Source organism: Sminthopsis crassicaudata, chromosome 2 (assembly GCF_048593235.1).
Source record: "Sminthopsis crassicaudata isolate SCR6 chromosome 2, ASM4859323v1, whole genome shotgun sequence".
NCBI classification, from domain to species: domain Eukaryota; kingdom Metazoa; phylum Chordata; class Mammalia; order Dasyuromorphia; family Dasyuridae; genus Sminthopsis; species Sminthopsis crassicaudata.
Window position 1 is genome coordinate 400103645 of NC_133618.1, and position 17049 is coordinate 400120693.

The window sequence follows — 17049 nt, forward strand, 5'->3', positions numbered from 1 at the left end:
TTGACAGATGAAGAAACTAAGGTCCAGGGAGGTTAGTTATCTGTTTACTAAAGTTATAACTTTTAGAGGTGAGATTTTCAGGACCTCTGACTCTGGAGCTAGTCCTACATTACCTGTTCATGGACTATTTTGCGTGTTTTTTTTTTTCTCAATAGTATTTTATTTTTCCAAATACATGTAAAGATAGTTTTCAACATTCATTTTGTAAAACTTTGTATTCCAAATTTTTCTCCCATCCCCAAGAAGCAAGCAATCTGATACAAGTTAAATATATGCTATCCTTTTAAACATATTTCCATATTTATCATGTTGTACAACAAAAAATCAGACCAAAATAAAAAAAAAAAAACACAAGAAAGAAATCAAGCAAAAAAGTGGAAATACCTAATGGAATTTTTGTGAGCATCTGATGAAAAAAATGTTGTTTAGGCACTTGGCAAAACTAAAAGTGGGACAAATGGGAATAATATCTCTTTTAGCTTTTATAGCACCCTGCTTTTATTTTTACTTCTGCTTATTTATTCATAGCTTCTTTTCTTTCAAACTTAAAAAGATTTGTGATTTTAATCAAAGTAATGACTTTCCTCCACCAAATCAAATTAAAATTCCTTCATGCCTTAGTAGACAGCTCCTTATGAATTTTTGTAGCCAAAGAACTCTCTTCTTTTAGTTTTTGGATAGCAGACCCTCAAGACACCACTAGATTTTTAATTTAAAGTCTTTGTGATTAGTAAAAAAAAAATTAACCAAATTTGCTCTTACTTGGCATGGCCTTTGAGAGCCCTAAAGCATTCACAGGGCATGATATCAGTAGAGTCCTAGTGATAGCATTTATAATTCCTCCCTCCTCCTATTTCTATAGTAACTAAAGAGTTGCAAAGAACTTTCTTCCACTACAATTCTGGGAGGCATTTAGTGCAAATATAATTATTCCCAGTTTTGTTAGCAAATTCTTCTCTAAAAGAGAAGAGACAAATGAAGTTCAGTTAATCAGTTTGATGCTTTAGTTCATCTTTGGTTGAAGGAACTAGAGCTATTTAACCTAGAGAAAAGGACATAAATTTTGTCTTCGACTGAGGGAAGAGGCAATAAAGTACCATGGAATGATAACTGGATATGTGTTCAGAGGATCTAAGTTCACATCTCTCTTCTTATGCTATTTACACAAACAATATCTCACCTATTTGGGACTCAGTTTCTTTATCTGTAAGATAAAGAGGTTAAACGTGGCATAATTGTGCACACCAGTAATACCTGCTACCAAGGAGACTGAGGGTAGTAGACTGATTGAGCTCAGGAGTTTTGAGCTTCAGTGGGTGAAAACCATTCCCTTGCACTAATTTGTGGACTCAGGTTTGGGAGGAGGGGGAAGCAATCTGCCTAAAGAGAGGCAAAAAGATTCAAATCAGAAATGAATCAAGTCAAAACTCCTGTGGTGATCAATGGTAAGGTTGGGACCATGAATAGCCACTGCATTTCCAATCTGGCAAGATAGGGTCTCAAAACCCTCCTAAAAAAATCAAAACAAAAACCCAAGACATAAATGAAGAAACAAATAAATGAATGAATTAAATGAAGAGTATGGTTTAGATCAGCAAATGTTAAACATGAGACCTATGGGCAACCTGCAGCCTGCAACTCTCCTAGCATGACTTGAATCAAAACACAATTGGAAACTATTTAACAAAATACAAGAGAATATAGATAATTTTACAAATCACTATACAGCTGCTGGGATGCTTGGAGATGGTTTAATAGGTTCCTTTCTATTTGAGTTTGACATCATTTTTTGACTTCTGGAATGTCTTCTAGTTCTAGATCTACGTATCTGACGGACTCTCTGGTCAGAAGAGAGAAATTTGTACTACTTGGTTCCAGAGGGCAGAACTAGGAAGTTGTAAAGGGGAAAATTTAGGATTGATATGAAAGACAAATTCCTAGAGCTCTCTTATGGTTTCAGAGCTTTCCAAAAGTGGGATGAGTTGATTCAGGGTATAAAATGTTCTCTCTCACTAGAGGTTAACAAGCAAAAATTGGATATTTACTTGTTGAGTATTATTCAGTTTACTACCTTCTTCTATAAATTACACTAAATGACTTTAGATATTCTTTCCAACTCTGAAATTTTGTGATATGGAACTAGGTCTCCTGAATTCAAGTTGATTTTTTGCTTATTATACTATATGGGCTCCTTATTATGAACACAAGGGCAGAGACCATGCTTTATTCTTCATTGACTTACACATATTCAATAAATATCTGTGGAATGAACAATTCTATAAATACATTCCCCAGGTATCTTTTCTCCTTTTCACCCATCCACCTGTTCCTCAATATGCTCTTTTCTTCCAATGTATATCCCCCAGTCACATCTCATTTCTTGATCCTTCATCCCCATCTTTCACATTTGTCCATTTCTCTCCCCTTCTCTTTCCTCCATCCTAATCCTAGTGCTTAGCACTGCAAGCCTGCAATAGCTGGCTAAATAGTCTCGTTACCCCAAGACGATCTCTCCAAGTCACCATTCACCCTGATTTTACTGTATCACTTTCCTGTTCAAATCTGTGCACATAATGCCTCATTGCTCATAGAATAAAGTTCAAGCTTTTCAGCCTGGTATCTAGATCCCCTAAGGAAACCTATCTATTTTTCCTACTCATTCATCCCAATGTTTACTGAGCACTTTGATAGAATCACAGAGACGGAAAAGACCTTAGAAATAATGAATGAATAATGAGAGATCAAGTTCTGAATTTATTAAGCACTTAACTAAATTTCAGGAACTATGCTAAGAGCTGAGTATCCAGAGATAAAAGATAATCACTGTTCTCAAACAGCTTTCATTCTTTAAAAAGGAGATAACACATAGGGAATTGATCAGTGAAAGACAAATGAGGCCATAAAGTATCTTAGTTTTTTTTAGGCGAGGAAAGAAGGAAAGTGACTTATTCAGGATCATAATGTCAGAAGTTAATAACAGAGTTGGACCTAAAACTCAGATCATACTAACGTTCAGTCCATCATGCTATCTCTCCGCAATATAAGCTCTTCCTTGCAACTAAGCTGATCTTATCAAGTTTGAAGATATGAAGCCACTATTCCCATCTTTGCTTTTGTTTTTATATGATTTTTGCCCAAATCTCAATGTTAAATCAAATACCACTCATTCTTTGGGTCTTTAGCTTAAGTCTCTCTTCCTCAATGAAGCATTCTTTGACCACTATCATTCTTAACCATTTCTCTCTTCTCTGAAATCTTATATAGCACCTGTTATCTACATCACCCTTTGGAATTTAGTTTATCCTTCTTTGTTGGGAATGGGGGAGTCAATAAAGAAGGGAAAGGGGGAGTAATTTTATGAATGTGTAAGTTCATCAATGTGGGGAAAATCTCTGAGTGGAACCCTGGCATCATAAATCCTGTATTAGATCATAGATCTAATTTATCAGCATCTAGAGTTGTCTAGATGCACTGAGGGATTGTTATTCTTTCGTAGTTACTACTAGTAGTCAGAGCTTGAATATTATTGAGTCCAAGGCCAACTTTCCATTTCCTATACCACATGAAGTCTCATTCTCTAATTAGGCATAAATTCTATCTCTCCCTCCCACCCACTTCTTCCTGCCACAAAATGGAGTACAAACTCCTAGAATGTACAGATTATATCTGAATTAGCTGCCTTGGCAGAAAATAGTGCAAAAAGTAGTGTCCCTGGAATTGATGCTGATAGCATAGCAAACCAAATATTTGAGTGGTTAAAAAAGATAAATCCTCATGCACAAAAATGTTTATCAATATCAATATCAACAGAATTATAAATAATTGTGATGTTTTATCAATACCAAAGTACTTGTTGAATAGTAAATAATAGAAATGAAATAGTAAATAATAGAAATAGAAATAGTAAATAAATAGAAAAGAATAGAAATAGATAATGTATTTGCTTCAAGTATGTCTTTAATTCATTGTTGAGGGGTAAATAGCATACTTTTTGTAGTGGCAAGAAACTGAATGAATGGTCATCAATTGGAGAATGGCTGAATAAGTTGTGGTACATGAATGCTATGGAATATTATTGTTCTGTAAGAAATGATCAACAGGATGATTTCAGAGAAGCCTGGAGAGACTTACATGAACTGATGCTGAGTGAAATAAGCAGAACCAGGAGATCATTATACATGGCAACAACAAGACTATAAGATGATCAATCTGATGGACATGGCTCTCTTCAATAATGAGATGATTTAAATCAATTCAAATTGTTCAGTTATGAAAAGAGAGAGAGGACTGTGAGAACTGAGTGTGGTTCACAACCTAGCTAGCATTTTCACTCTTTTTGTTGTTTGCTTGCATTTTATTTTGCTTCCCTTTTTTTTTTGTTTTGTTTTGTTTTATTTTACTGGTTTGATTTTTTTTCTTGTGCAGCATGATAATTGTATAAATAAGTATGCATATATTGGAGTTAACATATATTTCTACCATGTTTAACATATATTGAACTACTGCCATCTGGGAAGGGCATGGGGGAAGGAGGAGGAAATAAGAACACAAGGTTTTTGCAAGGGCTAATATTGAAGAATTGTCTATACATATGTTTTGAAAAATAAAAAAGCTTTAATTAAAAAAAAAGATAAATCCTGCAAATCTTTTGCATTTTGTTCCTCTTGAATGTATTCTTCTTCTTCTTCTTCTTCTCCTCTCTCTCTCTCTCTCTCTCTCTCTCTCTCTCTCTCTCTCTCTCTCTCTTTCTATCTCTCTCTCTCTCTCTCTCTCTCTCTCTCTCTTTTTTCTCTCTCTCTTTTTTTCTCTCTCTCTCTCTTTTTGCTGAGGTAATTGGGGTTAAGTGATTTGCCCAGGGTCACAAACTAGAAAATGATGTAGAGAGCCAGTATTGAATGGGTCCATATTGGGGTCTAGTCCAAGTGTTACTTGGCACCTATTTTCTGTTAGGGAGAAGCAATTCGAATTATTGGCTCACCATCTCTTTCATAATTGTAAAGACTTATTTTGTAAATTTAGGATAATCTTGATGGAGAATGCATGCAACAGGAACAAGGCATTTTTAAGTATGCTATTTACCCCTCAACAATGAATTAAAGACATACTTGAAGCAAATACATTATCTATTTCTATTCTTTTCTATTTATTTACTATTTCTATTTCTATTATTTACTATTTCATTTCTATTATTTACTATTCAACAAGTACTTTGGTATTGATAAAACATCACAATTATTTATAATTCTGTTGATATTGATAAGCATCACAACTAAGCTATTTACAATTCTATGTTGATAAGTATCTTGGTATTGATAGTTAAAGTGAATACTGAAATGTCAAAGTATGGAATGTGCATTAACCCTGGAAGGAAATGATGTCAACTAAAGGTATCTAGTAATGTTATAACACTAGCCTAAAAGATATATTAAGCCTGGCACTCAGATTAATAAACAAAGACTGAAAAGCATATTTTCTGCCTGGTCTCTGGTATTCATTTCAGATTCACACTCTTAGTTTTGGACTCCAACACTTTGATTAGGTTACTATGTTGGTAGATAAGAAAAAGTTATGGACATAGTATATCTTTTTTTTCCAGTAAATCCTGAGATAAAGTCTCTTTTATTTTATTTTATTTTAAAAAATTTTATAATTATAACTTTTTTTTGACAGTACATATGCATGGATAATTTTTTACAACATTAGCCCTTGCACTCACTTCTGTTCTTCCTTCCACCCCTTCCCCTAGATGGCAGGCAGTCTTATACATGTTAAGTATGTTACAGTATTTTATTACTGTATTACAGTTACAGTTATAATAGATACAATATATGTGTGCAGAACCGTACAGTTCTCTTGTTGCACAAGAAGAATTAGATTCAGAAGGTAAAAATAACCTGGGAAGAAAAGCAAAAATGCAAACAGTTTATACTAATTTCCCAGTGTTCCTTCTCTGAGTGTAGCTGATTCTGTCCATCATTGATCAATTGGAACTGAATTAGATCTTCTCTTTGTTGAAGATATCCACTTCCATCAGAATACATCTTCATACGGTATCGTTGTTGAAGTATATAATGATCTCCTAGTTCTGCTCATTTCACTCAGCATTAGTTCATGTAAGTCTCTCCAAGCCTCTCTGTATTTCTCCTGCTGGTCGTTCCTTACAGAACAATAATATTCCATAACATTCATATACCATAATTTACCCAACCATTCTCCAATTGATGGACATCTGTTCATCTTCCAGTTTCTAGCCACTACAAAAAGGGCTGCCACAAACATATTGGCACATACAGGTCCCTTTCCCTTCTTTAGTATTTCCTTGGGATATAATCCCAGTAGTAGCACTGCTGGATCAAAGGGTATGCACAGTTTGATAACTTTTTGGGCATAATTCCAGATTGCTCTCCAGAATGGTTGGATTCTTTCACAACTCCACCAACAATGCATCAGTGTCCCAGTTTTTCCACATCCCCTCCAACATTCATCATTATTTTTTCCTGTCATCTTAGCCAATCTGACAGGTATGTAGTGGTATCTCAGAGTTGTCTTAATTTGCATTTCTCTCATCAATAGTGATTTGGAACACTCTTTATATGAGTGGAAATAGTTTCAATTTCATCATCTGAAAATTATCTGTTCATATCCTTTGACCATTTATCAATTGGAGAATGGCTTGATTTCTTATAAATTAGAGTCAGTTCTCTAAAATGTCTTCCTAGTTTGTTGCTTCCCTTCTAATCTTGTTTGCATTAGTATTGTTTGTACAAAAGCTTTTTAATTTGATATAATCAAAATTTTCTATTTTGTGATCAGTAATGATCTCTAGTTCTTCTTTGGTCACAAATTCCTTCCTCCTCCACAAGTCTGAGAGGTAAAATATCCTATGTTCCTCTAATTTATTTATGATCTTGTTCTTTATGCCTAAATCATGAACTAATTTTGATCTTATCTTGATATGTGGTGTTAAGTGTGGGTCCATGCCTAATTTTTGCCATACTAATTTCCAGTTTTCTCAGCAGTTTTTGTGAAATAATGAATTCTTATCCCAAAAGTTGGGATCTTTGGGTTTGCTATAGTTATTAACTATTTTGTCTTGTGAACCTAACCTATTCCACTGATCAACTAATCTATTTCTTAGCCAATACCAAATGGTTTTGGTGACTGCTGCTTTATAATATAGTTTTAGATCAGGTACAGCTAGGCCACCTTCATTTGATTTTTTTTTTTCATTAATTTTGATTTTTTTTCCATTAATCTGAAATAAAGTCTCCACATCTATCTTTCTTTTCCTTGGAAATTGGATTGACTTCCCATCTCACTTCCTCAGCAGTTTCTTCTTTTACTTTAAATACCTACTCACTATCCCCATTCTTTTCTAGATATCATCAAGCCTGTTCATATCCTGTAAAGCCCATCTCAAATGCTACCTCTTCAATGAAGCTTTTCTTCATTCTTGATTCCATATCTGGCCTCATAACATTTTATACTTCTATTGGGCACTTAAATTCAGAGTTATTAGGAATCTTAATAGGTCTCTACCACAGCCCCTATCTGAGCTTGGTATAGTAGGTCAAGTTTTGGAGTTGAAGTGGAAACACTTAAATTGCACTGTATGTAACTATTGCTTTGAAGGCTCAAGTAACAATCCTTCAGAATCTCATTTCCAAATTGGAGAAAATAATATTAATGTATTGGAGGCTGAATTAGAGTACAGATTATGGAACATGGGGATGATAACTTCCAGTGATATTAAGGGCTTATCACTTTGGAAAGATAAAACAGACTAGGGGTCGTCACTGCCCCATATTAACTGAAGTCAGGGAGACTATGTTAAGGCTGTATCACAGTAGACACTCAATGGATCTTTTTTTTTTTTTTTTCCCCTTGAGGCAATTGGAGTTAAGTGACTTGCTCAGGATCATACAGCTAGGAAGTGTTAAGTGTCTGAGGTCAGATTTGAACTCAGATCTTCCTGACTTCAGGGCTGGTGCTTTATCCACTATACCACCTAGCTGCCCCTCGGTGGATCTTTTTTAAAAAAAAATTTAAATCTGTGGAATGAAACAAGCATTTTCATGATATAGTATAATTTAAAAAAATGATTGCACAGAAATTACAAATATATTATGTGGACCTTAAAAGAAATAACTGCATTCTGTGATCTCTCCCTCTCTCTGTCTCTCTTTCGCCTCTATTTCTGTCTTTCTCCCTCTCTCTCTCCTATCTCTTTTCTCCCTTTTCTCTCTCTCTTCTCTCCTTGTTCTTCCCTTTCCCTTTTCTTCTCTCTCTTCACCTTTCCCTCCCTTCACTCCCTCTTCTTTTTCCACCTTCTTTTCTCTCTGGTCTTTTTCCTCTCCCTCTCCTCCTCTCTCCTTTTTCTGGGGTATCTCCCACTCCAGCAGCATGATAGCTACAAAGTGCATGACTGAGCATGAACTGTCTAAGTGACCCTTAGTCTGGGTCTTAGGCTTATCTCTTGTTTCTTTCTTGAACATAAGTGACTGAGCAGTAATCCTAAAGTGAATGTTTTCAACTTTGAAGGCAGACTTTTTAAGTTTGAAAGGTTGCAAGTGCCAGCTGCACTTCAGATAACACCCTGCCAACTACTTCAGCACTTCTCAGAGATGATCTCCAATAGAAGGATGAGCCCAACCCTGGCTGAGCTTGCCAGAAGACGTGGACCTTGAAGGTATTGTTTAGACAATGCAAATATGAGATAAAACATGAAATGTTGATTTAGCAGTCTCACAATCTCCTTCATATATTTTGACATTTTAAGTCTCAATATCCTGGGAGAGTATTACCAGTAGTTAGATAATACTGCTTGCTTAAGTCTTTGTTGTTCAGCACTGGTAAGTCTTTTGTGTTAATCAGTTCTTTCTTGTGGAGAAATGAATAACTGTCTTTTAACCTAATTTTCTTTGTACACCAAGTAACTTTCCACTGTGCTCTTTGGGAAAGACCCTAGATACACAGGAGCCAAAACTAAATTGTAAGTGATTCTTCCCAGGATCCTAAAGTGTATGTATAAAGAGTCAATGAGTTCCAGATTCTGAGCACTCTCTTTGGACCTGTAGTACTCAATTTGGTCAGCTAGCCAGAGCAGAGCCAAGGGTTCATAGTAGGGAGAGGATATGAGAACACCTTGATTTTCCCCCTCAAAGGAAATATTATTTCTATGTTGTCATACTTGTACCTCCTATCTTGCAGGGGAAATGCTTTGAAAGCCTTAAAACAAGTTCTTAATTTTCTTCTGCACTATGTATCCCTGAAAAATAGACATCCGACCTACCCTTAAAGATCTATTATGAGGCAGCCCATTTTTCTTTAATTGTTTAAAATGTAAGGGAATTTTTACTCCTTTATGGTCAATTCTTCCTTTTTGACTCTGGATCCAGCTAGAATCAGCATAATCTGTTTCAGAAATTAGTCGTTCATATAACAAAAAGACAATAATTATGTGGCTTTCCCCCTCTCCCAACTATCAGGTTTATCAGTATACATTTATCATTTTCTATTATTAGATTAATTCCAAAAGGGCAACTACTATGCCTTATTTTTCTGTTTTTCCTAGCAATTCACATGGTATATTGTACATACTAAATGTTTAATAATATTGTTGAATTTGCCCTTGCTCTCAGAGGTTCACAGTAACCTCTAGATCTCCTTCCCTCTCCTTAGTCTCTGCCCACTTTCAAATACTTCTTTTATCTGTTGAGACACCTTGGCCCACACTGTGGATGAGCAAGTCAATCTCCCAAACTATAAGCATCCCTTTCTGACAAAGGAAAAGAAAAATCCAAAGACAAAACAATTGTTAATAGTTATCAGTCTTTAATGTTGGTAACTTACATGAATGAAGAGATGGTCAAAGGCTCTTCTTTGCAAGAGAGGAGGGCAAGAATACTATTCTATTTAAACCTGAAACCTTCCCTAGTCTTTTAACTGAGTACTTTGCAAACACGTGGTAATTAATAAATACTTGTGGGATGAATTCTGATCTTTACTATCATGAACTATTTCAACAACTCCCTTTTCTCCCTGCAATCATTCCTTGGGAACATTAGCTTGTTAATCTTCCAAAATAAGAATTTTTACTTGCAGACTGTGACTAACCATAGTTAGGAGAGATAAGGGAAGGGGATCCCTCCCCCAAATGTATATTATTTGTTTATAAGTTCTCAGGTCTTTTTTGTTTTCTATAATCATTTCTGTCTTCTTTCCCCAGAGCTCTCTGCAATAGCAGGGTATTCCTCTTCTTTCCCCAAATATCTGTAATATGGTGAAAAAAGCACTGGATGCAGGATAGGAATCGTGGATTATCTGTGATCAGGAAAAATCCATTCCCATATTTACATCTGCACTTTCCTCTTTTGCAAAGTGAAGATATTAGACCAAATAGTCTCTAAGATTTCTTCTTGCTCTGATAGGCTGTCATTCTAATGCAGATGTGATCTCATAAGAAAGAGTTGAATCCTGTGTGGTCATGACTTCTAGTCTTAGCCATTAACTCATGGTTCAGCTCTGGACAAGCCTCTTGTCCTCTCTGAACTTTCTTCTCTTCCATTGGAATGAGAGAGGGTTGGACAACAATCCTTAAGGTCCTTCCCTTAATTCTCTTCATGATTTCAAGTGATTTCTCACTCGCATGTGCCCACTTCTTAAAACTGAATCTTTTCTGATACAGAACCCAATAACATTTTAGATTCTAGACTCTTGGTTTAATATAAATATTTCATAGGTTAGTTTGTCTTTGAGGAACAAGGCAGAGATCCAGGGATGAGGATTTGGAAAAGGAGTCAAACTCCAAATACACTGTATTTAGAGTTTCAGTGTCACTTTGTATTCAGACAGTTCATGGATGGCAAGCATGTGCTTGACCTGGTTTGGTTAGGTCATCCTTATATGACAGGCAGCTGTTGGAAACTTTTAGCTGAAGTTTTCTGACAAGTTAAGAGCAAAGTCAAGAGAAAATTGAGGCAGCACTTTGGAGAGGTCCCAAAGTAAGAGAATATTGAGGGGGAAGAAAAGGAGCAGTGATAGGTCATATTTTTATAGCACTTTGCAATTTACAAAGTGCTTTGAATACATTGCCTCAATGTATTCAAATTTGATGCTCTTAATCCTGTAAGGAGAAGCAGTATTTTATTTCACAGGTTGAGGAAACTGAGGCTCAAAGAGTCTTAAGTGACTTGCCAATAGTCATATAGCAGAATCCAGGTCTTCCATTTCCAGACCTAGGGCTCTTTCTACTATAGCACAGTTGGCTTAGTCTTGGAAAGAGGGAGTTCACTTTCCACAGGGAGTAGAGGAATGAGGGGAAGCAGAGAAGGGTTCCACCTGAATGTAGATCAGTGTACAAAGGTGCTGGTGTAGTTGGCAATGGTGGGAGGAATAGGAGAATAAGTCAGCTCATAAAGTGCTTGGTAGGTGCCCACCAGAAACCCACTGAAACCCAGGAAACTGATCAGGATGTCCTTAATGATGATGATAGGATTCAAGCCTTCTGAGTAAAAGGTGACGATTTCCAGGAGTGGTGGGAAGATCAGAGCCAGGCCACTACTGCTTGTGGAGCCCACCAGGGCTATAACCAGGTCTAACTTGGGGACCAGGATGGCCAACATACCTATGAAGGAAAAAACAGTCTTATTTGTGCCCAGCCCAAAATGAATGGTATAACTAGTAATACTATGTCCATTGTCCAAGGATAGACATGGAGGGCAAGGAATTTAAGCAATATCCTTTCAAAGCTAACCTAGCAAAGGAGTGACAGAGTTGAACCTCAAAGCAGGGTCCTTGGATTCAGAATCCTGGACTTTTACCATTGCATCATAAGGTCTTTCCTAGCAGATAATTGAAACATAGGCCATCTTTTAATAGAAGCTAATTTCAGCACTTCAAAAGATCTGTACCTTTGTCAGGGTAATTAATTATAAACTCTTCAGATGCAAATCACAATCCTCCTCTACTTTAATAGAAAAGTAAAGGGTTTTTCTGAGTTACTGTAACTGAAAAAAAAAAACAAACTATAAACACACTTGGCCACCCTTACTACACTTACTTAGGTTGGTATGCTGAAACCCTGTTAAGCTCTGTTAAAAGCCCTTCTCTAAAGGGGAGGAAGATCATGCATCCCAGTCATGGGAGAGCTCTCTCTCCAGCCTTACCCAGATAGGGCTATCCTTTTATACTATCATCCCATTGAGGGAGAGTCATTCCAAAAGCTACCTTAGCCACAATATCCATTACCCTGTGCTTCTGGATTACCAGCTTGGGGAGGCTGGGTCAGATGAGAAGGACTAGGTATCCTCCAGAAATTTATCCTGCTTAGTGGGTGCTGCAAGAGTCTACTCTGTTGTCCTAACCTTGGAGAAGCCAGGGTCATCTTCATATTGAGTAAGGTTCTAGGAGAAGACTTTAGTGGAATAGTATATTTGAAAGCCTCAGAACAAGCTCAAGAACCTAGTCATGAGATACTATAAAAGAGGATAATCTCTAGCTCTTTTTTTTGTGAAGTGTTCTGAATATTCATGGCTAGGGGACATGAAGACTGTTATCTTTCACATTAAGAGAGAAGAGAGAATTGTTAGCAGCTGACTTTAATTATTTTTGAATCTCAAATGACTTTGAAAAAAAAGAGAAAAGGAAAGCAGCATTTATGAATGCCTATTATGTTCCAGGTAGTTTATAAATATTCTTTCATTTGATCATTGCAGCAGGGGTAGTATTATTGCCTCCATTTTACAGTTGAGAAACTGACACAGGCTGAGGTTAACTCAGAGTGACACAGTAAGTGTCTGAGGTAGAATTTGAACTCAGATCTTCCAGACTCCAGCCCCATGCTGCCATAGAGCAGTTAACTGGCACAATGGATAGAGCACTGGGCCTGAAGTTAGGAAGATTCATCTTCACACATTTATTAGCTGTGTGACATTTAACCCCATTTGCCTCAGTTTATTATAAAATGAGCTGGAGAAGGAAATGGCAAACTTCTTTAGTACCTCTGCCAAGAAAACCCCAAAAGGGGTAAGAAAGAATTGGACATGACTAAAAATTAAACAATAACAAAACTGTCACAGAGGTGCTTCAACCTCAAACCATCTAACATCACAATAAGTACCAAAGCCATAAATAAAACCTAATGGTCCTGACATTTGGGTCAAGGGACTTTTTTTTTCTACCTTGTTACAAGCTTGTTGAACTTTGCCAGTGAATTTAAGAGTTTCCTGCCTCTCTGTCATGGTCTAGACCCTGATCAACTCCCAGTTTGTGAGTACCAAAGAATAACATCAAAATCAAGTCATCCTGCTTCCTACTCACATGTCATACAAACCAGGCCCACACGCATGAAGTATTCTGCCATCAAATTCCATTTTTTTGGCACATGGGAGAGGGCAAAAGGGAGGATGATCTCGGCTGGGACGTAGAATTGTAGGGAATAGGTAAAGAAGACTCCAAGGCAGTAGAGCAGCTTCACAGACTGAAATAACCTGCAGATGGAAAGCAACTAATTAATCAACTTGTCTAGGAAAATCCACCCAAATTCTTAGCTCTTTGCATGAAAATAAGGGTTACATAGCACGAAGAGGATGAACTAACATGGGGAGTCGGATGTTATCAAATTAGCTGAGGAGGCTCATGTATATTTTCTTCTCCAAAATTCTCTACTTCATTAGTACCAAATACTAGATTACACTGGACTAAGAAGCCAGAAGTTTGTGCAGCACTACTGCAATAGTGGTCAATGATAATAAAATCAATAACTGGCATCTAAATAACTATTTAATATTTTTAAGTTGGCAAAGCATCTTACATGCATTATTTGCTTTAAAGCTAATAACAACTCTGTGAAGATATTACATGTATCTTCATTCCCATTTTATAGATGTGGAAACAGGGTCTTGGCTCTCTAAGACATGATAGACTAGTCTGTATCACATAGCTCATTAATGTTGGAGGCAGTATTGTATTCCAGGCTGAGGAGTAATAATTGGAAAAAATCTTAGAAACCACCTAATTCATTTCCTTCATTTTACAGATGAAGAAACTTAGACCCAGGTAGTTTAAATAGCTTGGACTTGACACAGGACCATAAGCATCTCTCTCTAAAGGTTTCTATGTAGAGATGGAGATGTGAGCACTGAGTTGGTCACATTATCCAGACTGGTGGTTCTTGTTGACAACTGACTTTGGGCTAGTCCCCAAAGCTGGATCTAAGAGTATGTTCAAAAGCTGAATGTATCCATCAGTAGAAGGAATAACTGTATATGATATTGTCATAAGTGAGTTTAAAAACAGTAGAATGTTAGACTAAGGTTTCTAAACCTAGTGTCTGTGACATAATTTTTGAAGTATTTTTATTTTACTTTCAATATAATTGCTTTTCTTTTAATCTTATGTATTTGAAAACTATTCTAAAAAGATTAACTTAAATTCCTTGACTCCAGATCAAAGTGAAAATATTCCAAGCATCCAGAAACAATTCAAATATGGTGGAGCCACAGTAAAGATAACACAACATTTTACAACTTCTACATTAAAAGAGTGGAGGGCATGGAATATGACATTCTGGAGACCAATGGAACTAGGATTACAACCAAAAATCACCTTCTTAGTGAAAATGAATATAATTCTTCAATGGAAAAAATATTTAATGAAATAGAGAATTCAAGAATTTGTGATAAAAGACCAGACCTGAATAGAAAATCTGATTTTCAAATACAAGACTCAGGAAAAACACAAAATAATTAGGAAAGGGAAATCATAAGGGACTTAATAAGTTCTTTACATTCTTACATGAAAGGATGATACTTGTAACTCATAAGAACTTCCTCATTATTATGACAGAAGGAGCTATAGATAGAAGGCACAGGTATGAGTTGAATGTGAAGTGATAATATCTTAAAAAATAAAATTAATGTGAGAGAGGAATCTACTGAGAGAAAGGAAAAGGAAAAAGTATAATGGTGTAAATTATTTGAAATAGTCAAGAAAAAGCTTTTACAGTGGAGGGAAAGAGGAGTGAGTGAACCTTATTCTCATCAGAAAAAATTATATACATACTCAATATGAGTATAGAAATCTATCTTACTTTGAAGGAAAGTAAGAGGGAAAGGGGATATGAGAAGAGAAGGGGGTGATAGAGGAGAGGGCATATTAGGAGAGGTGATAGTCAAAAGTAAAACGCTTTTGAGGAGGGACAGAGTGAAGAGAAATAACAGAATAAAGGGGAGAAATAGTTAGCAATGGTAATAATGAAAAGAATTTTGAAGCACATTTCTCTGATGAAAACCTCATTTCTCAAATGAATATGAAACTGAGTCAAATTATAACATAAGAGCCATTCCCCAATTGATAAATGATCAAAAGATTATGCCCTAGGAGCAATAAAATCACACATATCCTTTGGCCTAACAATACCATCACTAAACATGACTCCCAAAAGAGGTTTTTTAAAAAGGAAAAGGACCTATATGTGCAAAAATCTTTATAACAGCTCTTTTCTCATGGTAAAGAATTGGAAATTGAGAAAATCAATTGGAGAATGGCTGGATAAACTGAGATATGTGATTATGATGGAATATTATTGTTCTATGAGAAATGTTAAGCAGGATGCTCTCAGAAAAACCTGGAAAGTCATCCATGAGCTAAAACAAAGTAAAAATGTACAAAATAATAGCAATGTTGTATGATGATAAGCTGTGAATGATTTTGCTATTGTCAGTAATAAAATGATCCAAGACATTCTGAAGGATTTATGATGAAAAATGCTATCCGTACCTAGAGAAAAAAAAAAAAAAACTGATTGTGTCTGAATATAGATTGAAGCATACTATTTTTTAAAACTTTTTTTTTCCTTGAAGGGCTTTTTTTTGGGGGTGGGGGTGGGGGAGATCTATGTTTTCTTTTGCAACATGACTTTTATGGAAATGTTTTGCATAATTTCTTATGTGCCTTCTCAATGGGGTGGGCAATTGGTAAGGAAGGGAAAGAATTTGGACCTCAAAAATTTAAAAACAAATATAAAAAACATGTAATTAGGGAAAATAAAACTATAAAAAAAGAGGTTCATAGGCTTCAAAGGGGTTTATGACATAAAAAAGGTTAAGAATCCCTGCTTTAGATTATCCCGTTCAAACTTCCATCCCTGTTCTGATTTTATAGAGGAAGAAATGGATAATGACTTGCCTAAGGTGATATAGCCAGTAGAGACCAGAGCTAGAACTAGAATCAAGGAAATTACAGCTGTATCATAGACCACAGCTCTGAAGGTATCAGAGAGAAGATGAGGAGAGCAGCTCACAAAAAAGGGTATAGACATACAGAGCAGTCAGTTTTGTGAATATTTCATTCCTTTCTATCAATGCTATTATATGTCATCCATAATTGAAATATTTTCTCTGCTGAAGAAATAGTTTTGAGTATCATACTTATGGTTTAATAATAGTGACATCCACACATTTTTTAGGAACCATAAAGAGAAAAGAGCAATGGACTTGGAACCCAAAGGCTTAGGTGTGAATCTTGACTCTGTCACTCATTGTATGACTTTGGAAAAGTCACTTTTTGGGCCTCAGAGTTTTCTCCTCAGTAAAATGAAGAGTTGATTAGGTAATCTAATATTCCAGGGATGATATTCTATGATTCATTCTAAGAGAATGAGAGCAGCAATGAGGTATCAGTATCACTCTTGGCTCAGCCTACAGAAATCTTTATAATGCTTCTGTTTTATTTAAATAAAAGTAAAAATGAACAATAATCACAATGTTAACTTTTCAAGACTGTACATGTTTCCCAGTGCTGAATACAGTAGCTAGTCCATGAAAGAATAACTTCTATTACAATTTATAAAGTGTTATGTATACATAATATAATTTTAATCCTAAAAATCCTATGAGAAAGAGAATAATGGATATTGTTCCCATTTTATAGATGAGGAAATAAAGGTACAAAAAGAACTTTTCCAAGGCAAAACAGATAGGAAATGGCTTTTAATTAGTACTGGAGCCAGGAGTACAATTCTATCAGAATTGTACCTTCCAAAGTTTA

The 17049-nt window shown here is 35.8% G+C and overlaps 1 protein-coding gene across 2 annotated transcripts in view; it reads right to left on the reverse strand.

The window, feature by feature from the left end:
* Positions 1 to 9814: 9814 nt before the first annotated feature.
* LOC141556904 (proton-coupled amino acid transporter 1-like) overlaps positions 9815 to 17049 on the reverse strand; it is a 31200-nt gene continuing 23965 nt past the window's right edge. For both annotated transcript variants that reach the window (XM_074291844.1, XM_074291843.1), the window contains 2 exons: positions 13321 to 13490; positions 9815 to 11626 (listed from right to left, as the gene is read on the reverse strand). In XM_074291844.1, coding sequence (XP_074147945.1) covers positions 11352 to 11626; positions 13321 to 13490 — 445 coding nt within the window. In that variant the 3' untranslated portion in view covers positions 9815 to 11351. The remainder of the gene's footprint in view (positions 11627 to 13320; positions 13491 to 17049) is intronic.